This window comes from Pteropus alecto, unplaced genomic scaffold, assembly GCF_000325575.1.
Source record: "Pteropus alecto unplaced genomic scaffold, ASM32557v1 scaffold120, whole genome shotgun sequence".
Taxonomy (NCBI): Eukaryota; Metazoa; Chordata; class Mammalia; order Chiroptera; family Pteropodidae; genus Pteropus; species Pteropus alecto.
In genome coordinates, this window is record NW_006430061.1 from 445623 (window position 1) to 463096 (window position 17474).

Consider the following 17474-nt stretch of genomic DNA (forward strand, 5'->3'; position numbering starts at 1 on the left):
TCAATGAATTGCCGAAGAGTTGCGGGGTGCTCTCAGGCACACCCACCGGGGACCTGCAGCCATGACATAGCCACATTCATGCACTTGCCTATGTGGACCCAGGTGAACATCAGCATACACCCAGGTAAGCACCCACCTGCTCATGTATACACACACACACACACACACACACACACACAGACCAAGCGTGAGCACACACACTCAGAGGCATATGTGTACCACCCAAACATTTAACACTATAGACCCATATACACTACTTGCACACACCTTCAACACACATATATGCACAGAGCAGAGATATATGCCAAACATGCAAACCGCCAAGGGGGTCTACATAGTCACATTCAGATGCATACAACTGTGGCTGTGCACACACATACACGCACACATACATCACACACCACATTTAACAGTCTCCAATGGGACTCAAAAAGGGCTTGGGGCCCCACCTCCACCACTCACCCCCAGCTCTTCATATCAGAAAGAAGGAAAGAGGAACACCATGAATCAAACTTCACTAGGTGACTTCCTCCTCCCTTCCCCACAAGCAGTTCCTAAAAACTCCTTTGCTCTCCCTTTCTCTCTGGGCAGAAGATTGTCACACAGTGGCCATAAAGAGAGGAAGGGAGAGAAGCGTGCTTTCTAAGCATCAGCAGTCTCCAAGGATCACCACACTGGGTGAAGACGGTAGAATGGAGAGATGTCACAGCTTCCACAGGGGGAAGGCTCTGCCCGGCACGCACCACACCCCCATCACTGCTCCAGGGCATGGGGAGCACTCAGGTCACACAGAGTGACAGAGTTCACATTCAGGAGGGTGGCAAGCAGCCCACATGACGACTCAAGGTCTGCCCCCACCCTTTTGGCCAGCTGCCTTAACATGAGCCCCACTAGAGACAGAGAAGAATGCCACATTTTTAAATGTATGTGCATTGAAAAGGTCTCAGCTTTTTCTTGTTCTTCTTTTTTCTGAACAAATTGGAACTCTCATTTCTGGCTGAAGAAATTTCTTTCTGCATCGCCTAATGCATATAACTTGAAGGACTGAATAGGACCTCCAGCCTTCAAGATCAACCCTTTGTTCTCAATTCTGGAAGGTCTGACTCCTGTCCCCTCCCAAGTTCCTAAACTCTGTCATTCCCAGAGAGTCTTTCTCTCAACTCTCAGTCAGTCCATGGGAAACAGCCCCCTCCTGAACATTGGGAGGCTCACAGGGTGCAAACCTCGAGCATCGGGCATGAAAGGTGGATGTGTTAGATTGGCCTGCTGGGATAGAAGGCAGCAGTGTTGGCATCGTTGCCTCACTGAGGCCTTACACTCATCTAAAGGTGTCATTCACAGTCAATTAAAGCAAACAACCATGAGCCCACTAAAATACGGCCTCAGGTCCATCAATTTTAAGACTTCACTATAAAACAGCATTTCTCAGGGTACGGTCCATAGACCTCACATACTAGAATCACAGTGGTGCTTATCAAAAATGAGATTCTTGGGCCCTAATCTAAAGCAGATTCTCGAGGAAGGGGACCCAGGAATCGGCATTTTAACGAGCTCCGCAGGTGAGTCTTTTGCACAAAGACTGTGAACCACTGCCTTAAGGAAACATACTTAAATTTAAATGTAGAGAAATTAACAAGCAAGAGTGAATGTCAGGCACAGTGAGAGCCCACGGGAGTTTGGGAGATATGTTTTTAGGCAGTGCCTCTGGATCCTTGGTCCTAAGGGGCCCACTTCTCCCTCTCCTTCCTGTTCCAGGGCAGGGGCACGTACAGGAAGTCGTCCTGCGTGTTGCCATTGAAGGTCCCACAGAGGCCCACGGTATCCTCCACCCATCTCTGGTCCACCTGCAGGTAGAGCCGAAGCCCTTCGCGGTCGTAGAACACCTGCACACCCACGTTGGTCCTCACCCGCAGGAACACGGAGGACAGCCTCCGGATCTCAAAGGCATCTGGGCACAGAACCGGAAGGGAGATGTAGGAAGTTCAGCCAATATGCACCCACACACCCCACCACCTGCGTGCCTCTCCCCTCCCCCAACCTCCATACCCAGCCCAGAGTGAAACCCTGCAAAGTAGTTAGCTTGGGCAACCTTGAGGAAATCCTGTTCAATGAGGAAAGCAGGACCCAGAGATAACCTACCAGGCTGCCCTGGCTGAGAAATTTAGCATCAAGTGCCAATGAAAGCTTTGCCTCCCTATGAAACTGGTTATGTTTCCTTCACTAGCAAAGGAGAATTCTGTAACTACCCATTCTTTTCACAGTGGCCACCGGGAAGCTCACAATATGATTTTAGATTTAATTGTAGCAATTTTTAAATTTTAGATTCAATTGTAGTGACTTTTAGACCCTGTGTGGCCTGTACTTCTTTGGCCTTTTTACACCCCCACCCCTTGTATCCCCACTCCTCTCATTCTTAAGCCCCTATTCGTTTTATTTTTCTTTTGAGTATTCTCTGGTGCTATTTTATTTTTTAGTAGTTTTGCCATTTTTGTTAGATGTGCTTCCTACGGGCTACCACAAATCCCTTGTGGAATCAGACAGGATAATAAGTAATTAATAGACAATTGGTGAGAGCAGGATTGGAAAACAGCTCCATTCATATCCTCATGGTGGGAGAAGCCATCGTACTGCTATGAAGCCTACTGTCATGTTGGGGTGGGAACAAAGACCATTTACAAGTCCAGAGTCCATGTTTCTGGGCCCAAGTACTGTCCCGATTCACTCAGTGCTAGAATATAAGCTCTTGCCGTGTGGCCGAGCCTTTGGCCAGAGGAGCCTGGAAGAAGAAGCGTGGGTAGCCAGCTCCCAGCCAGCTCTCGTCCACCAGAGCCATACCGTCCGTGTAGGGTGGGGTGACCTTGTACTGGTCAAACAGAAGGACATCCCCCGCTTGGGTCAGGGTCACCTGCCTCCGAGGGTCCTGATGTAGGATCACTGACACTGACTGGACACAGACTCCATCCTGGTTCTGGAGAGAGAAGGCCAACAGAGGAGAGTCAGTCTGTCTGTCCTGCTGGTCCCAACAGAGCCCTCCGGGAGCACGGATTCAAGTGCAGTTTGAGGCCAGGGGTCGTCTCCTCATAATGCCAGAGCCCCCAAGGACATTACGAGTTCACTAACCAAATGCCCTCATCTGAGGAATGGGAAGACGGAGGCTCAGATTGGAGAAAGTTAGTGGCAGAACTGGGATAATACAAGTAAATATGATAGTCAACTCTCAGGCTGTTTGTGACACAGAGCAGAGATGGACAGAGGCTAGCCTCGGAAACATTGGCCTCCCCACCTAACTGCAAGCCAGGACTTTAATTTCATCCCTTTATGAGTGTTTATATAGCTTTTTCCATGTGTCACATTCTGCAGAGTATCAAGCTCCACTCACAGGCAGGCAAGAAATAAGCTACTATTCTCTGCACCTCAGGGTCTTATTTCTGAAATGGGTAGTCCACATGGAGCCCATCTGTACCTTCCATCCACAGGAAGACATCCACACAATCATATAGTGATGAACATGACAGACAATAGTCCCTGCCCCCACGGAGAGTACATATTCATGTGGGACATAGACATTAAATAAGGAATTACAAAGTTGGTTAATTATTATTGTAATCAGCACTGCAAACATGTTTGGGGTGCTAGGACTTAATCTGCAGAGGTAGGAAAGGGTATCCTAAGAAAAGATAATAATAAAGTAAAAGGTAACAATAATAGAACTTTTAATACCACAACTTATAATAATAACAGCTAACTTTAATACAGAGTTCTGATACTCAGGCACTGTTCTAATCTTTTATATACATTTATTCACTTTATGCTCATAGCAATCCTACTCAGTAAGTACTTACTCAGTAAGTACTCAGTAAGTACTACTAACAACTTCATTTTGCAGATCAGAAAACTGAGGAGCAGGAAAAAGTGATATTTGAGCTGAGATCTGAAGGGTGCATAAACTAGCTGGGCAGAGAAAAGGGAAGAGGGAGACATCTAGGCAGAGAGAACAGCCTGAACGAAATTCCCTGACATGGTAAGGCATTTAATGCATCCAAGAACATAAGAGAAGACCAAAGAGGCAGAGCCCACTGGACAAAATGGTTTAAGACACCTCTGCAGCTTAAGTCCTAGCACCCTAAACATGTTTGCAGCGCTGACCGCAATAATAATATTCAGTATTTGCTGAGTGAATGAATGAATGAATTCAGAGATGCTGAAGATACAATCCAAGGAAGCAGAGAAGATTAAGTTGAATTACAGCCACGTTAGAAATTTTTTTAAAACATCGAGGTCCAGGAAATGGAAGTGACTCTCAGATGTTCTGGAGCTGGAACTCAGTCTCCTCATCCCTGGCTCTGCCCAGAAAGAACAGACAGTAGGGTGAGTGGGCTGTGAAAGACCTGAGGCCCTGCTCTAAATCCTCCAGCTTATCTAAAAGGCACAGGAAAGGGGTGGCTGGCTGGATTAGGTCTATGGTCCCTAGCCCTTACCAGGCCACAGGGGGCATTCTGCAATGTCACTGTGAAGGTGCCTGAGGAGCGGCTCTTGGCCAGGATGTACTGGCACGTGGCGGGGAACGTGTACCGGCGTCCGTCAAAGGTGGTGAAGTGGATGTCGCCAGTCACTGAACATTCAGCTGAGGGGCAGAGAAAAGTGGCTGACCCATGGGACCTGCCCCATGGAACTGCCTCTGCCCTGCAGGCTCTAAGCAGGAGGAGAGGACAGCACCCTGTCCTCATGAGTCAGGGCAGTGTTTGGAGCCCCGGCCTCCCGTTCGAAAGCCCTGGTCACTGGGGAGATATAGCCCCATCCCGAGCATCTTCCTCTGACAGGAGACCAGGTCTTGAGCCTGGAGACCAATTCTGGTCCAAGCCCCTTGTGCTCAAGGATGTCCTTAGATATACAGAACCTTATGAAAAACTATCCTTGATGAGGTAGAGCAATCACTTAATCAGGCAAATTGGCTCTGAGGAAGCAAAGGGAGGCAGACAAAGCTGAAGGAACTGAGTGTCCACTCCACTTCCATCCCCGCAACCCACCAGCAGGCCTGGATCCAGGAGCTTCCCTGCCCCAAATGCTGTGACTAAGGAAAGGGGTAGAGTCCAAGGTGGGGTCAGACTTACCTGGGCAGACAGAGGTACTGCACACCCACTTGCCAGCCGTGCATGTGCTGAAACAAAGACCAAAGAGACAGGGGCTCATCCCCCCAGAACGGGGATAGATGCTGGAGAATGACATGGTGCACAGAGCTCCTGCCCCCAGCCCTCGGTCTTCTCATCTCTAAAAATGGGTGGCGGAGATTCCGTCCACGGATTAGATCTAATGAGATTTCCCGTGACTCGGAGATGCTGAGTGAGTGCCACCTAGTCATCGGGGCTCCCAGATCTCAGATGGGCCAGTCGCTGCTTCCCCCCACCCCCTAAACGTGGACACGGACCAGGTATTGCAGTCTTCTTTCACCAAAGAGCCAGTTGGGTACAGGGTCCCGTGGAACTCACAGGGACACTCAGCTGGTGCTACGCAACCTCCGTCCTCGAAGATTAGCCCTAGGGTGACAGCAAAGGCCCACTTAACTCACCTCTGCTTTTGTTCACAAACCTTTCATGGCTCTCCAGGGCCTGTGGTAAAGATTCCTGCATCCGAGCTCTTTCACCACTGAGCTCACTTGCAAACTTTCTTCTACATAAATCCTTGACTCAGGCCAGATTTGAATTTCCTCTGAAGAAATAATCCCACCTCCGGAACTTTCAGAAGACCGTCTAGCCCGTCACTGTATCTAGAACCAGCTTAGGTACCACCTACTCCAGGAAGCCTTCTCTGACATCTCTCCCCCCACTGAATTCCTACCTCTCTTCTTGTCTAAATCCCTGAGCTGGTCCTTGCCACATTGTGCCTTAGACTGGAATCATGTGTAAGGGCCTTATCACTGCAACCAGATTCTGATCCCTAAGTCGATGACGTATCTTTATATATTTTTTATCTCTACCCGCTGCCTAGCCGAGTGACCTGCACACTATAGCCCTACTGCAAATTTATACACTGCAAAAAACAGTATGTGGATGAATGTTGAAACAAACGCAGTGATAAATGAATAAATTAATGAATGACTTATCCTCGTCTACACCTTAAAAAGTTCAGTCCCAATGAAATGAAATACCTTGATGAACCTCTCAAGAGCCACAGTTCCATCTCCACTCTCACCTCCCTTAAACCATTCATTCATTTATTCACTTATTAGCTGTTTGCTCCTTCCTTCATTAATTCCACAGACAGGCATCCTCTGAGCCCTCACTTCATGCTCATCCATGACAGACCAGGAAGATGCTGACAGGCACCCACTCCACCCCAACCATACCATCAGGGCAGTAGCAGCCGTCCACACAGGCAATCTCACTGTCCACACAGGATGCCCGGGGCTGGCAGGAGGCAGGGCAGCAGGCAATGCACTCGTTGTAGGTAAAGGCTTTCTCCTTGCAGTGAATGGCTTGGGAGGAAGGGCACAATATGGCCTGTCAGCTCCTTACTGGCCCCAGCTCTGCCAAGACTGATCCAGCCCCCACCCCAGGCCCTGTGGCAGCGATGGGAGGGCTTTGATTTTCCTGATCCCCTAGTCCCAGTAGGAGCACTGGGTAACCAGGAAATTGGAGAGAGCCTGGGAGGCTCTGAGCACCAACCTCATCTCACTCTGTGGCGCTAGGCCAGTCAGTCCCTTTGGCTTTGAGCCTCAGTTTCCTCATCTGTCACATGAGGATGGGACCCCAGGGCTTAAAGCTTTGGGGACTGTGGTTCTGAGCAGGACAGGAAGTTGAGCTGAGGCCTGACAATGCCACCCACAGCCCCAGGACAGAACTTTCCCTCCCTGCCCACCACCAGGCTGCACCTACTGCATTGCCGGAGCTGGGTCCTCCAGCCCTGCAGAGGCTGTCCTGCCTGCGCACATGCCCGGGCATACTCGGCCAGTGCCCGGCACCAGGTGGCTTCATCACCCACTGATCTGTGCAAGGAAACCAAGGGTCACACTGAAACAAAGCCCAATCTGCTACCAACCTTCCAACACCTCAGAGACTGCCAGGGCTCAGGGCACCCTTCTCTGCATAGCTAAGAAAGGGAGCCAGGAAGGGCATCTAGGTGTACAGAACCCTAGACTAGAGGCAGGTTACCTGGGCTCTATTCCAGGCATTGCCACTGACTTGTGTGGCCCTGAGGGTGTCAGGCTCCATTTCTGGGCCTCAGTGAATGAGGAAGCTCTGTCTTGCTTATGCAGATAAGAATGTCAGAGCTTTGGAAAGCATATCTGTCAGTGCCTGGGATTATCAGGCTGAGTGGCCCTCGTGCTGAGCCCCACTCCAAAACTGAAAGAGGTCTCCCTACCACCCAATACCACCCCTAGTGCTGGCTGCCCACTTACTGGCAGAGATCGCTGGTACAGCTGGCCGTGAAGGGCAGAGGGCTGACGTAGGCATGGCAGGCATCAAAGGGAGGCCTCAGCAGTGCCTCACACCGGTCATACACACCCTGGAGCAAGGGCCAGGAGCTGGAGCTGGGGCCAGCAGGGCCATGCACAGCCTTCTGACTTCACCCGCTGCACATGGAACCTCAGCTTGGGCCCGAGGGAGAGAAAGAGGAGGGTGGAGAGGAGAGGAAAGGGGTCATGGGCACCAACAACCCTGGGCCCCTGAAGCCAGATACTTTCCAAGAAGTAGACAGGAAGCCAACCTAAGCCAGGCACTAGGGTGGGAGGTAAGAAGCCAGGACTAGGGGATGTCCCCAGGGTCCAGACCTGCATGGTTCCCAGACTCTGCTGCAGGCACGGTGGGCGAGGCAGGGAGAAGGATGTGGGCCCTGGAGGTTGGTTGGGGGCCAGCTCCTGCCAGCTGTGCACGAACTCAGCCACATCATCTGTCAGCTTCCCTATAGAGGAGAGCTAGCATGATCACAGGTGGGGTGCAGGGGCACGAGGTACAGAAGGCTCTCAGGGAAAGCAGGTGGAGCCAAACAGATGCCAAGACGAGGGGCAGGAGTTGAAAAATCCCAATCTGCATTTCTCAGTGGAGCCACTCTCTCTTGAAAAGCTATTTGGCAATAATAGTCAAGAACCTGTAGTGGGTCCCTCCCTACTGCTCTAAACAGGGGAGGCAACATTGATCAAAAGAGAACAGTATGTGGGCCTGGACAAGGAGCCTCAGTTTCCCCAAATGTGAAATAGGACAAATAATCCCTCCATGAGATTATTGCAAGGACTACATGAGATGATGCATGCCGAGTGTTCGGTATGATGTGGGCGCTCAGAGGCGTCACTTCCCTTCTTCTGGCCGCAGTCACCATGATTTGACCCTGCATCCTTCACTTTGACTCTTACCTCTCTTCCGTAAGGATCCTTGGCTCCAGCTGCGCCCTCACTCTTCCTGGATTTCTGACCTTCTGCTCCCTCCCCTTCTCCCCCACACACCTTGCAGGGTCAATCCCACCTAGCAAAGTACCCAGTAGATCCTCACACAACTCTAGTAGGAATTCTCATTATGACAATCTTACAGATGAGAAAACTGAGGTTGAGCGGTTAAGAACATGCCTGAGGCCACACATTTGGGTCTTTAGTACCATGACACTAGATGTCTTCCCCAAAGCCTCTCCTAGCCTAACCTGGCCCCTACCAAAACCCATTTGGAAGCCACCTGCCCGGCACCTCACCATAATTGGTCACCAGGTCGTCTTGGGGGTCGGCATTGTTGTTCCCACAAAGCCCATGGGTCCAGCCCAGAAACTCCGGGCTCATCTTGATGTAGACAGCGGAGGTGCCATCCCAGGCCAATGTAAACGCTGACTGATGCCGCACAAGGACGTAACCAGCAAGCTGCTGCAGACGCACACTCCCCATTGCATGTGGCAACTGGACCCTGTAGGGCACAGCCTATAGCTTCAGGGCGTCTACGCCACCTCTAGTAGTCCAGTCCCTTCACCAAAGGATCCACCATCCCCTGCAGGACCCATCATGTACACAGTACCTGCCTCATCCACATGGCCGCTGGTACCGTGACATCTAAGGCCCCACTTCCCCTCCCCAACTTTTTGGGGACCTGGAAGTCCACCATTAGAGAGAGATTCTTTCGTCTTCAGAGTTTTAAAATTGCTTTTTAAAATTGCAAGTTTCCTGGCAGGAATAAATCTTAGAATGACTAAATTTGTCAGCTCCTTTCTCTTAGACAGAAAAGATAGTTTAAGCAGGTATCTACTTTGTTTGTTTATTTGTTTATTTGTTTTGATGAAGAGCAAGAAAGAAGTGGGAGAAGAAAAAGCCAAGAGAGGAGAAAAACTGAGCGTGAAAGAAAAAACACAGGGCTATAGCAATCTTGACCACTTTCCCAGTTTTATTGGTACAGGGTCTCCTAGTCAATCTGGGATTTGGCAACTTTCAGTCCACCTGAAAATCAAGAAAGGAAAACAAAACTGGTAGCATATACTGGTCTTTTATTCACTGGAGAAACCCTTGGGCCTTTAATTTTACACTCAGCCCCAGAAAGCTTTGTTACCCAGTTTCCAGATCTGAGGTAGGAAACCAGAAAGGAGAGAAAGGTCATTGTAGGAAGACCTCCATCCTTCCTCAAGCAACATACAGTGACAGCAGACAGCAAGGGAAGGAAAGGATGGCACAAAAGAGATTAAAGAAAGATTTCATCAAGAACTACAGTCCATTTATTGTGGGAACAAAGAGTCCTCAATCCTTGCGTGGTCCCCGGACATCCCTGATGTCTCAGATAAATTACATTCAAAATGACCCTATGTCATCAGAAAAGGGTGAAAGTGTGCTCAGTTTCTGCTCTGAGGAGGCTCAAACTGTGTATGATCCATGCAGGCAGATCTCCTTCAAATTGTGAAACAAAAAAAAATAGGTGTGCTTTGGTGGTATACTTTCAGCTATCTGGAAAACTGCCATTTGCCTGAAAACCCATTGTCTGGAAATCCACGGGGCCCAAGAGTTCCAGAAAACGACAAGGGACTCATCTTTTTGCAAAACCCAGATGACTAGAAACCCATCTGGCCTGCCGGCATGTTCCTGCCCTAATGGTGGAAATTTTGCTGTTTGTCCTCGAAAACAATTTCTCCCAGGCTTGCAAATGGCAGGTACTTACCCATCCTCCACCAGCAGTGCCGGGGAGTAGGGAAGTTCAGGGCAGGTGTTATAGTTACCTCATTCCTCCAAGGGTGACCTCCTTGGCCAGATGAAGCTCCTGCTCACCCGCAAAGAAGACACTGACAGACCTGGAGCAGGTGTAGGGGAAGGAGCCGCACTGCGGGTCGTTGTGCACCTGATTGGGGGTTCAGAGGCCAGTGTGCAGGGTCCCTGCCACAGACCGGGCCTGGAGCTTCAGCTCTGGCCTAGTGGCCCCTGTTGAGCCTCTGCTAATGCTGATGGCCTGTCCACTTCGTGCCAGGCGCCTTTCCTCAACACCCACAACACCACAGGAAGGTCAAAGCTATGGTTACCCGCATTTCAGAGAGGAGGTAACTGGTGCTCAGAGAGGTGAAGTGATAAAGGTCACACACACAGCAAGGATTCTAACCCAGGTCTTCTGCCTCAAATTCCAGGGCTCTTTGAGTACATTGTGCTGTCTCCCTATTTCTGTATTTTCTTGTTTATCCATCCCAGGTTATCCCATCAGATTGAAAGCCAAGGTTAAACACTCACACTGTCTCATATGCATGCAGAATAAGCGTGTGTGTGCACATGCATATACTCACACACACCTCATATATCTACTCATGGGGTTTTCTCAATGCACACACTATAAACACACTTCTACCATGACCCTGGCAGGCACAGTCTAGCCCTCCTTTGCCCACACAGGCACATATGTCATTCTTGTGCTGCCTGTCACATGCACATCTCCTCTGCCCCTGCTCAGGCAGAACCCAAGGCCATAGGACCCGAGGAGGGGGCAGGAGGTGGAGGTGAGGGTGGGGTGGATGAGGCTCCCAGAACTTAGGGAAAAGCCTAAAAATGTTTCTTTTCCAACTGTGGCAACGCTTCCTGAATCTTTCACTTCAACTAAAAGCGGGACCCGTGAAAGCCACCCCATAGCCTAATTAAATATTTTTCAAACTGTTTTGACCATAACCCACAGTAAAAAATATAAATATATACATATATAAATGAAATAAAACCTTTATCAAATAATATTTACCCTGTTAATTGTAATGCAATTTTATATTTTCTATTCTCTTCTTTTTTTTTAAGCTGGTCGTGAATCATTAAGTTGATTTCATAGTCCGCGAATGTGTGGCACCCCATTAGTCTAAGTGATTATAACATATCCATCATGAAATGACACAGTCATGATAAACTCGGATGTGTGACACTCTGAGGCAGAGAGGGTAGGACTGGCCAAGTTCGCCAGCCTGTCCAGGGAATGGCCTTCAGGGCAGCCTCATGACAGCTCTGTACCTGAGACAGAAGGGGCACTAGCAGAGCCTTCCTGGACCGACAGACAGGTCAGAGGAGGCCTCACCTGGACTGAGAAGGTCTGCCCCTCAGGTTCATGGCTCGCCACCAGTGTATAGCTACCCTTTCCAGAGAAGTAGTAGTAGAGGCCATCAAATGTCTCCACATGGTGCTGTCCCCACGCCCGGCAGATGCTGTCCCTCTCAGGGCCAGCGTTGTACACTGAGCCAGAGAAAAGAGAACCTCACTGTGTAGCCACAATGGGCACCAAGCCAGAGGCTGGTGGGTTCTGGCCTTTGCAGGGCCACCCCCATTTCTCTCCCATCTAGGACCTTCATGCCTCAGGCCCATAGCTTTCCCTGTACCCCCGGCCCCTCCCAGGATGGGATGGAGCCCAGACTCACCCATCTGGCAGCGAGGCCCTGTGGCATTGAAGCGTCTGCAGTCACAGAAGGCTGGGTGCACACACTCACCCCCGTTGAAGCAGGAGAACAAGTCTGCAAGGGGGACACAGAAGATATCTCCCCATCGAGCTGAAACTGGCAGGACCCAGAGATGCAGCACCTCCCTCATGCCAGGGCACCAGGTCCCAGACCTCTCAGAGCTACATGGAACTCAGATGCCCATCACAGGTAGTCCCAACATTCCTCAATCACTAGCCTTAATGGGGGCACAAACATAGTGCCTCATACCACTGCCTGCCCCTCTCCCTGGCGGACAGGTAGGGGGGGCCTCAGAGTACCTGCCTTCAGCATGCACCAAGTAGCCCCTAGGCAAGGCAGGTAGAACTGAGACTACGGAGCAAATAAGGTGACCAGAGAGAGTGTCTAGAGATCTTCAAGTACTGTTCTTCCTCCCTGCTCCATGAGTGCAGGGGCCACGGCATAAACCAGGGGACGGGGAGAGGCCTCGCATTTGGAGTGCAGTGGAGAGAAAAGCCATAGAGAACAAGAAGACGAAGCAGAGCGGAGTGTAGTGAGGAAGGGAGCCATGACACAAGAAGAGGGGCCACGGACACAGGACAGGGGCGGGGAGAGGCCACGGACACTGCCACAGAACACAGAAAGGGGTCACAGAATCCGAGTGAAGTGGAGGGGGAAAACGACTAAGCAAGGAAGCACAATCACACTGGAGAGGGAAAAGCCACAGGGTCATGGTCATAAAGACAGGACAATGGAGAGGCAGCTCTCCTCAGCCGGAAAGGAGAATGCAGAGTGAAATTGGAGGCTAGGGCTGGGAAGGTGGAAAGAAACCCCATGCAGGGAAAAGGGGTCACAGAAGACCCTGAGTGACGTCCCACCCTGCCCTCACAGGCCTCTGCCACCGGCGTCCCTCCCACACACAGCCCACGGACCATGGGGAGGGGGCTGCTTACAAGATGGTGCACATTTGGCCCGATGGAGCCGCCTTTCCCAAGAAGACATGGCCAAGGAGTCCAAGGCTTCGGCCTCCTTTTGAAAATAGGAGAGAATGTGATCAAAGACTGACCTCAGAGCGGGCAGCCTTCCCAAAGGTCACACTCAGCCTTTCCTATCCATCACCTGGAGGGAGGGAGGCTCAGTCGCTTCACCTCCCCAGGCTCGCCTCTGAGAAGTATGCAAAGGAGAATTTCCAGGCCTTCCCTAGAAGGAGTGAAAGCTGGTTTTTACCCTCTAAAGTGGCATCTCGGTGGCCTGAACACATGCCCTCCCTTGCGTGCGCCAATATCTCCCAGCCTCCCTTCCCCTCTTCCTTCCCTAGTAAACCTCTGTGTCCTCCACAGCCCCACACAAAACCCCCTTGTCTGGACAACAAACATGGTTCCACAGAAACCACATGAGGCAAAGTGAAGAAACGAAGGCAGCCCCTCAACGTAGGGCTGGAGAACATCTCACCCCACGCCTCACCCCAACTTTCCTTTTGGACTCTTCTCATAACAGCAAAAAAAAAAAAAAAAAAAAAAAAAATAGATACCCCACCAATCCTCACCCACAGTCCTCAGAACTCAGCTCCAAGTCTGAACTTTCCCTGATACTACAAATCCGAGAAGGATGCAGGCAAAGCATAGCTAAGAAATCCTGTTTTCTAGGCCAGAAATTCCAACACTTGGTTTCTTGAGATATAAACTTCTGAAATCAGGACTGTTGCAGACATCATATGTGTTCAGTCACCACGTGGCTAGCTGACTCGGACACCTGACCCTGTGAAACTCTAGTTCGAGGTGTCTAACATCACCTGGCACTAGGACCCTGGGCACAGCAGTCTCCTCCTCGCTCAGAGCCTCACCCTCCTCACTCGCAAACTTCCCAGAACGATATGCTCGCCCTGGGCCTGGTGCAGTGAACAGAACAAAGTCCTTGCCCTCAGGAAGCTCATGTTCTTACTCACAAGGCAAACAAGGCACAAACCGCCTGGGGGTGTGTCTCACACGTCTTCCTCCCTCATTGTCAGCATCCTTGGGCTGAATCCCCAGCCTCCAGGAAAGGACTTGGAACAGAGAAAGTATTCAGAACCCCTGGTCCCTGAGTCCAACCCCAGCTCTTTGCCCCTTCTTGATAGTCCGAGACCCTCCACCTCAACCCCTGGCACTCATCCCCTCTCTTTTCACTGTCCTGCTGGTCCCTGGGAGGTCACCAGCCCCTCCTTGGCCAGGTTTCAACGCTCTCATTGTACTTTGGCCCTGAGTTCTGGGTCTTCCCTGTCTCTCCCTACCCTGCAGACCCAAGCTGAGCCCCAGGCTGCCCACCCTGATCAGAATCCATCTCACGGGGCCTCAGAAACCACGCGAAATAGGAGAGAGCAGCCAGAGAAAACAACGCCAATGTCTCGTAGGCCCCAGAGAGTTTAATTAAACTTGATCTTTGTGTCCCTCCACTCGTCTCCTCCACCTCAGATGTGGTTTCCGAGATTGGAGTTACAGGGTGAAGACAGGCTGTGCTGCACAGAGTCAAGGCCATTTTCTGAGGGAAAAATTTAAATCCTGTCCAAAGGATTCGTCTTCAGGAGAGATCGGGTGCTCTTAATCATTTTTATGCCATTTTTATGAACACCTTTGACAATCTAGTGAAGCCTATGGGCTCCTTCTCAGAATACTGTTTCTAAATGCCTAAAATAAAACATAAGATTACAAAGGGAATCAAATCTATTGCGATATAGTTATGACAATATTTTATAAAAATGTGTGACTTAGAGATATCTGTACTTCTTTGTTAACACATTAAATAACAAGACCCAGGTGTTATCACTGCCAAACTTTTGAAGTAGTGAGCATAAATGAGATCTGGAGATGTCAACAACTATTAGTTGGTAGGAAATATCTGTGATTTTTATTAGTAACAGTCACAGACACTGCTAACACCCTCGTGGTTTGTAGCCTATAGTAATAATTGAAGGGAATGCTAAATTTTAGTTAGATTGGGGTTCCTATAAATAACAATGCATTTTTTCCCCATCTAAGTTCATGGACCCCTGATCTACACTAATTCTTTGAGAATGACTAAGCTCTGCAGGAGTGAGGCAGTGTTGAAATGAAAGGTGGTTGGCTGCTGGTTTGGAACGACCCTTGTCCCTTACAAATGAAGGGTCCCCAGGTCCACTTTCTAGCTAATGGCCTCATTCCCCTACCCACCCCCACTCCAATTGCCTTAGGAGAGGGCCATTCCAACCCCTTATTCTCTCTAAGGAGTAACGTGAGACTCCTACAGGGGCTGCCTGGTCCAGATGCTTCCCAAGGAAAAGGGAGGTGGTGGGGAGCTACCCTGGAATTCAGCCAGGAAAGAAGCCCGCCAGGGGGAAAGGATTGGGTAAGGATCGTTTCCCTCACTGACATACAGGGATTTCTAGAGTCCTGGAGCACTCATGGTGCCAGGAAACAGGCCACTGCACCAGGAGACCCAGCTCTACCTGCTCTCTGGGGGCCTCAGCAAGTCATCTACTTACCTTGATTTTCCCAGCTATAAAAATGATGACATCATCTTTCAACTCAAATTACACCTGACTGTGATTCTAAAAGTTGGGGGCTGAAAAAGTGGGCAAATGAGAAGTAAAAACCCCAAATAATCCACACATTAGAGATTAAGCATGGCCCCTTTTACCTTGGGGGTCTTCGTATCTATTTTCAAAGGGCAGGTATTTGGGACACATTGTTTTCTATTATAAATAATGCTCTTAACCTGCTACCATGAGGAGCTACACAGTGCATGAGGTTAGGCTCAAGATGCTTGGGGGTCCTTGCTGCAGGCGGGCTAGACTTGTAACATGTCTGTGGTTGTAAATAGGAGACAAATGCAGTCCGGGATTAGAAAGAGAACCTGAGTCACCTGATCCAGACACCAAATAAGTTTAGCAAAGGGAGGAAACAAACCACCACCTCTCCCAAAAGCCTGGAGGACTTTGGGAGGGTGGGCAACAGGGAGTGGTCGAGACTCAGGATGGTAGCTCAGGGCTCTGCTTCTCAACCAACTCTTCCTTGCAAATCCCTCTAGGTGGCCCAGGTTTTCTCTCTTCTCAGGACAGCATTGCTGGGGCACGGGGAGATGGGCCTCTGACAGGGTTTAGGGCCTTTGTAATCCAGGCAAGGAAAAGAGAACTCCACTCTCCTAACTCCTCACCCCCCAACCCCCACTTTCACCCAGGGGAAAGGAGAGCTCAGCTTTCCCCTGATAGCGCCTTTTGTGCCCTACTCCCTTTATAAATGTATGAATAAATGAATAAAAACTGAGCCTGCTACAGGGCCCGAAGAGATGAAGAAATAGGAATAGAAGTGACTTTGAATTTGCATACCTCAGACACATACTGGAAACCTTGTTTGCTCCCTTCTGAATAATTGCAGAGATAGACTTTCTGCAACCTACAAGCTCCCTGCCAGCCTCAGACCCCGAGAGAAATAAGCCCCTGCCCCAGCAAAGCCCCCCCTCCTCCAGGTCTCCCCTTACCTGGCCTCCCATCACTGTTGTCACATCCCCTATGGCAAGGGTTGCCTCTTGATGGCTGTGGCTAGATGACAAAAAGCCGCACTTGTGTGAGGCTGTAGGAATGGGCTCTGCCTCCCCACTACCCTCTGTGCTAACCCCTGGGGCAGCCGCAAGCTCAAACTTACTCACCTGGGATCCTGGGCTGGCTCAGGTTGTAGCTCTGCATTCCCCGGGGGCGTGGGTGCTGAGGCTGGGGAGGGGAGTGTTATTCTCCACTCAAGCTATGCCCCACTTTGTTGGGCCTCCCACCATCCCTTCTTCTACCTTCCGCCCAGCCTCCTTCCCCATATCCCTCCTATTCTCTCTCCCTGCAGCCTTCTCAAATCCTTTCTCCCCGTCTCTAGAGACTCTTCAACCAAGGTCTCCCTCTTTCCTCCCACTATCTGTGTCCATTTCTCTCTAGTTCCCTATCTTGGGTCTCCTCAGCCCTGCCCAGCTTGGGACCCATTCCCTAGGCTGTCGCTGGTCTCTCTTTTTCTCTTCGTCTTCTCCCTTCTGACCCTCTCCCTGGTTGTGCCTTTGCCCTCCCTTAAACCTTGTCTTTTCTCACCAATCTGCTCAGGCCTGTTCCCCTAAATGTTCCCCCAGCCCTGGCCTCTCCTAGTCCACATCCTTCTCACCGAGGGTCTGCACCCTCAGGGACTCCCCTGCCAGCTCTCCCCGGGACAGCCAGATGCAAGCAAGCAGCAGGCAGAGCGCGGGCGCGGGGCCGCGCGGGGCGGAGGTCCCCATAGGGGAGTGCGGGGAATAGGAAGCCTGAGCGCAGACTGGGGGCCCCGAGTGCTTCTGCCAGCGGCAGATAGGTCACCTCCACTCGGCAGCCGCGGTCCGTCTTGCTCTCTTACCCCAGTGTTCCCTCGGCCCCTCCTCCCAGGCGCTTGGCTCCTCCCCGAGCTAGAGTGACGGGACTGCCCAGCTCATTACCATAATTTAGGCCCCTGACGGAGGTCCAGCCTTCGCCCTTCTTGGACTGTGGCTGCTCCTCCCCAGGGGAGGCTGGATTCAGATCCCTCAGCCGTAAGTCCCCTGGGGGACCAAGCAGGCAGCCTCCAACCTCACTTACTCCTCAGAGATCCCTGGCTCAGGAACCTGGGTGC

General features: G+C 50.7%; 1 protein-coding gene across 1 annotated transcript in view; it reads right to left on the minus strand.

Annotated features, from left to right (window-relative positions):
• OTOG (otogelin) overlaps positions 1 to 17109 on the minus strand; it is a 72696-nt gene extending 55587 nt beyond the window's left edge. Inside the window, exons 1-18 of the mRNA XM_015589517.1 lie at positions 16998 to 17109; positions 16507 to 16567; positions 16339 to 16399; positions 12801 to 12876; positions 11830 to 11922; positions 11493 to 11647; positions 10174 to 10292; positions 8677 to 8882; positions 7769 to 7899; positions 7397 to 7503; positions 6873 to 6982; positions 6344 to 6472; positions 5426 to 5534; positions 5112 to 5158; positions 4479 to 4624; positions 2836 to 2968; positions 1771 to 1948; positions 6 to 53 (exon numbers count right to left, since the gene is read on the minus strand). Of these exons, the coding sequence (XP_015445003.1) occupies positions 6 to 53; positions 1771 to 1948; positions 2836 to 2968; positions 4479 to 4624; positions 5112 to 5158; positions 5426 to 5534; positions 6344 to 6472; positions 6873 to 6982; positions 7397 to 7503; positions 7769 to 7899; positions 8677 to 8882; positions 10174 to 10292; positions 11493 to 11647; positions 11830 to 11922; positions 12801 to 12876; positions 16339 to 16399; positions 16507 to 16567; positions 16998 to 17109 (2021 nt within the window). The remainder of the gene's footprint in view (positions 1 to 5; positions 54 to 1770; positions 1949 to 2835; positions 2969 to 4478; positions 4625 to 5111; positions 5159 to 5425; positions 5535 to 6343; positions 6473 to 6872; positions 6983 to 7396; positions 7504 to 7768; positions 7900 to 8676; positions 8883 to 10173; positions 10293 to 11492; positions 11648 to 11829; positions 11923 to 12800; positions 12877 to 16338; positions 16400 to 16506; positions 16568 to 16997) is intronic.
• Between the last annotated feature and the right edge of the window lie 365 nt (positions 17110 to 17474).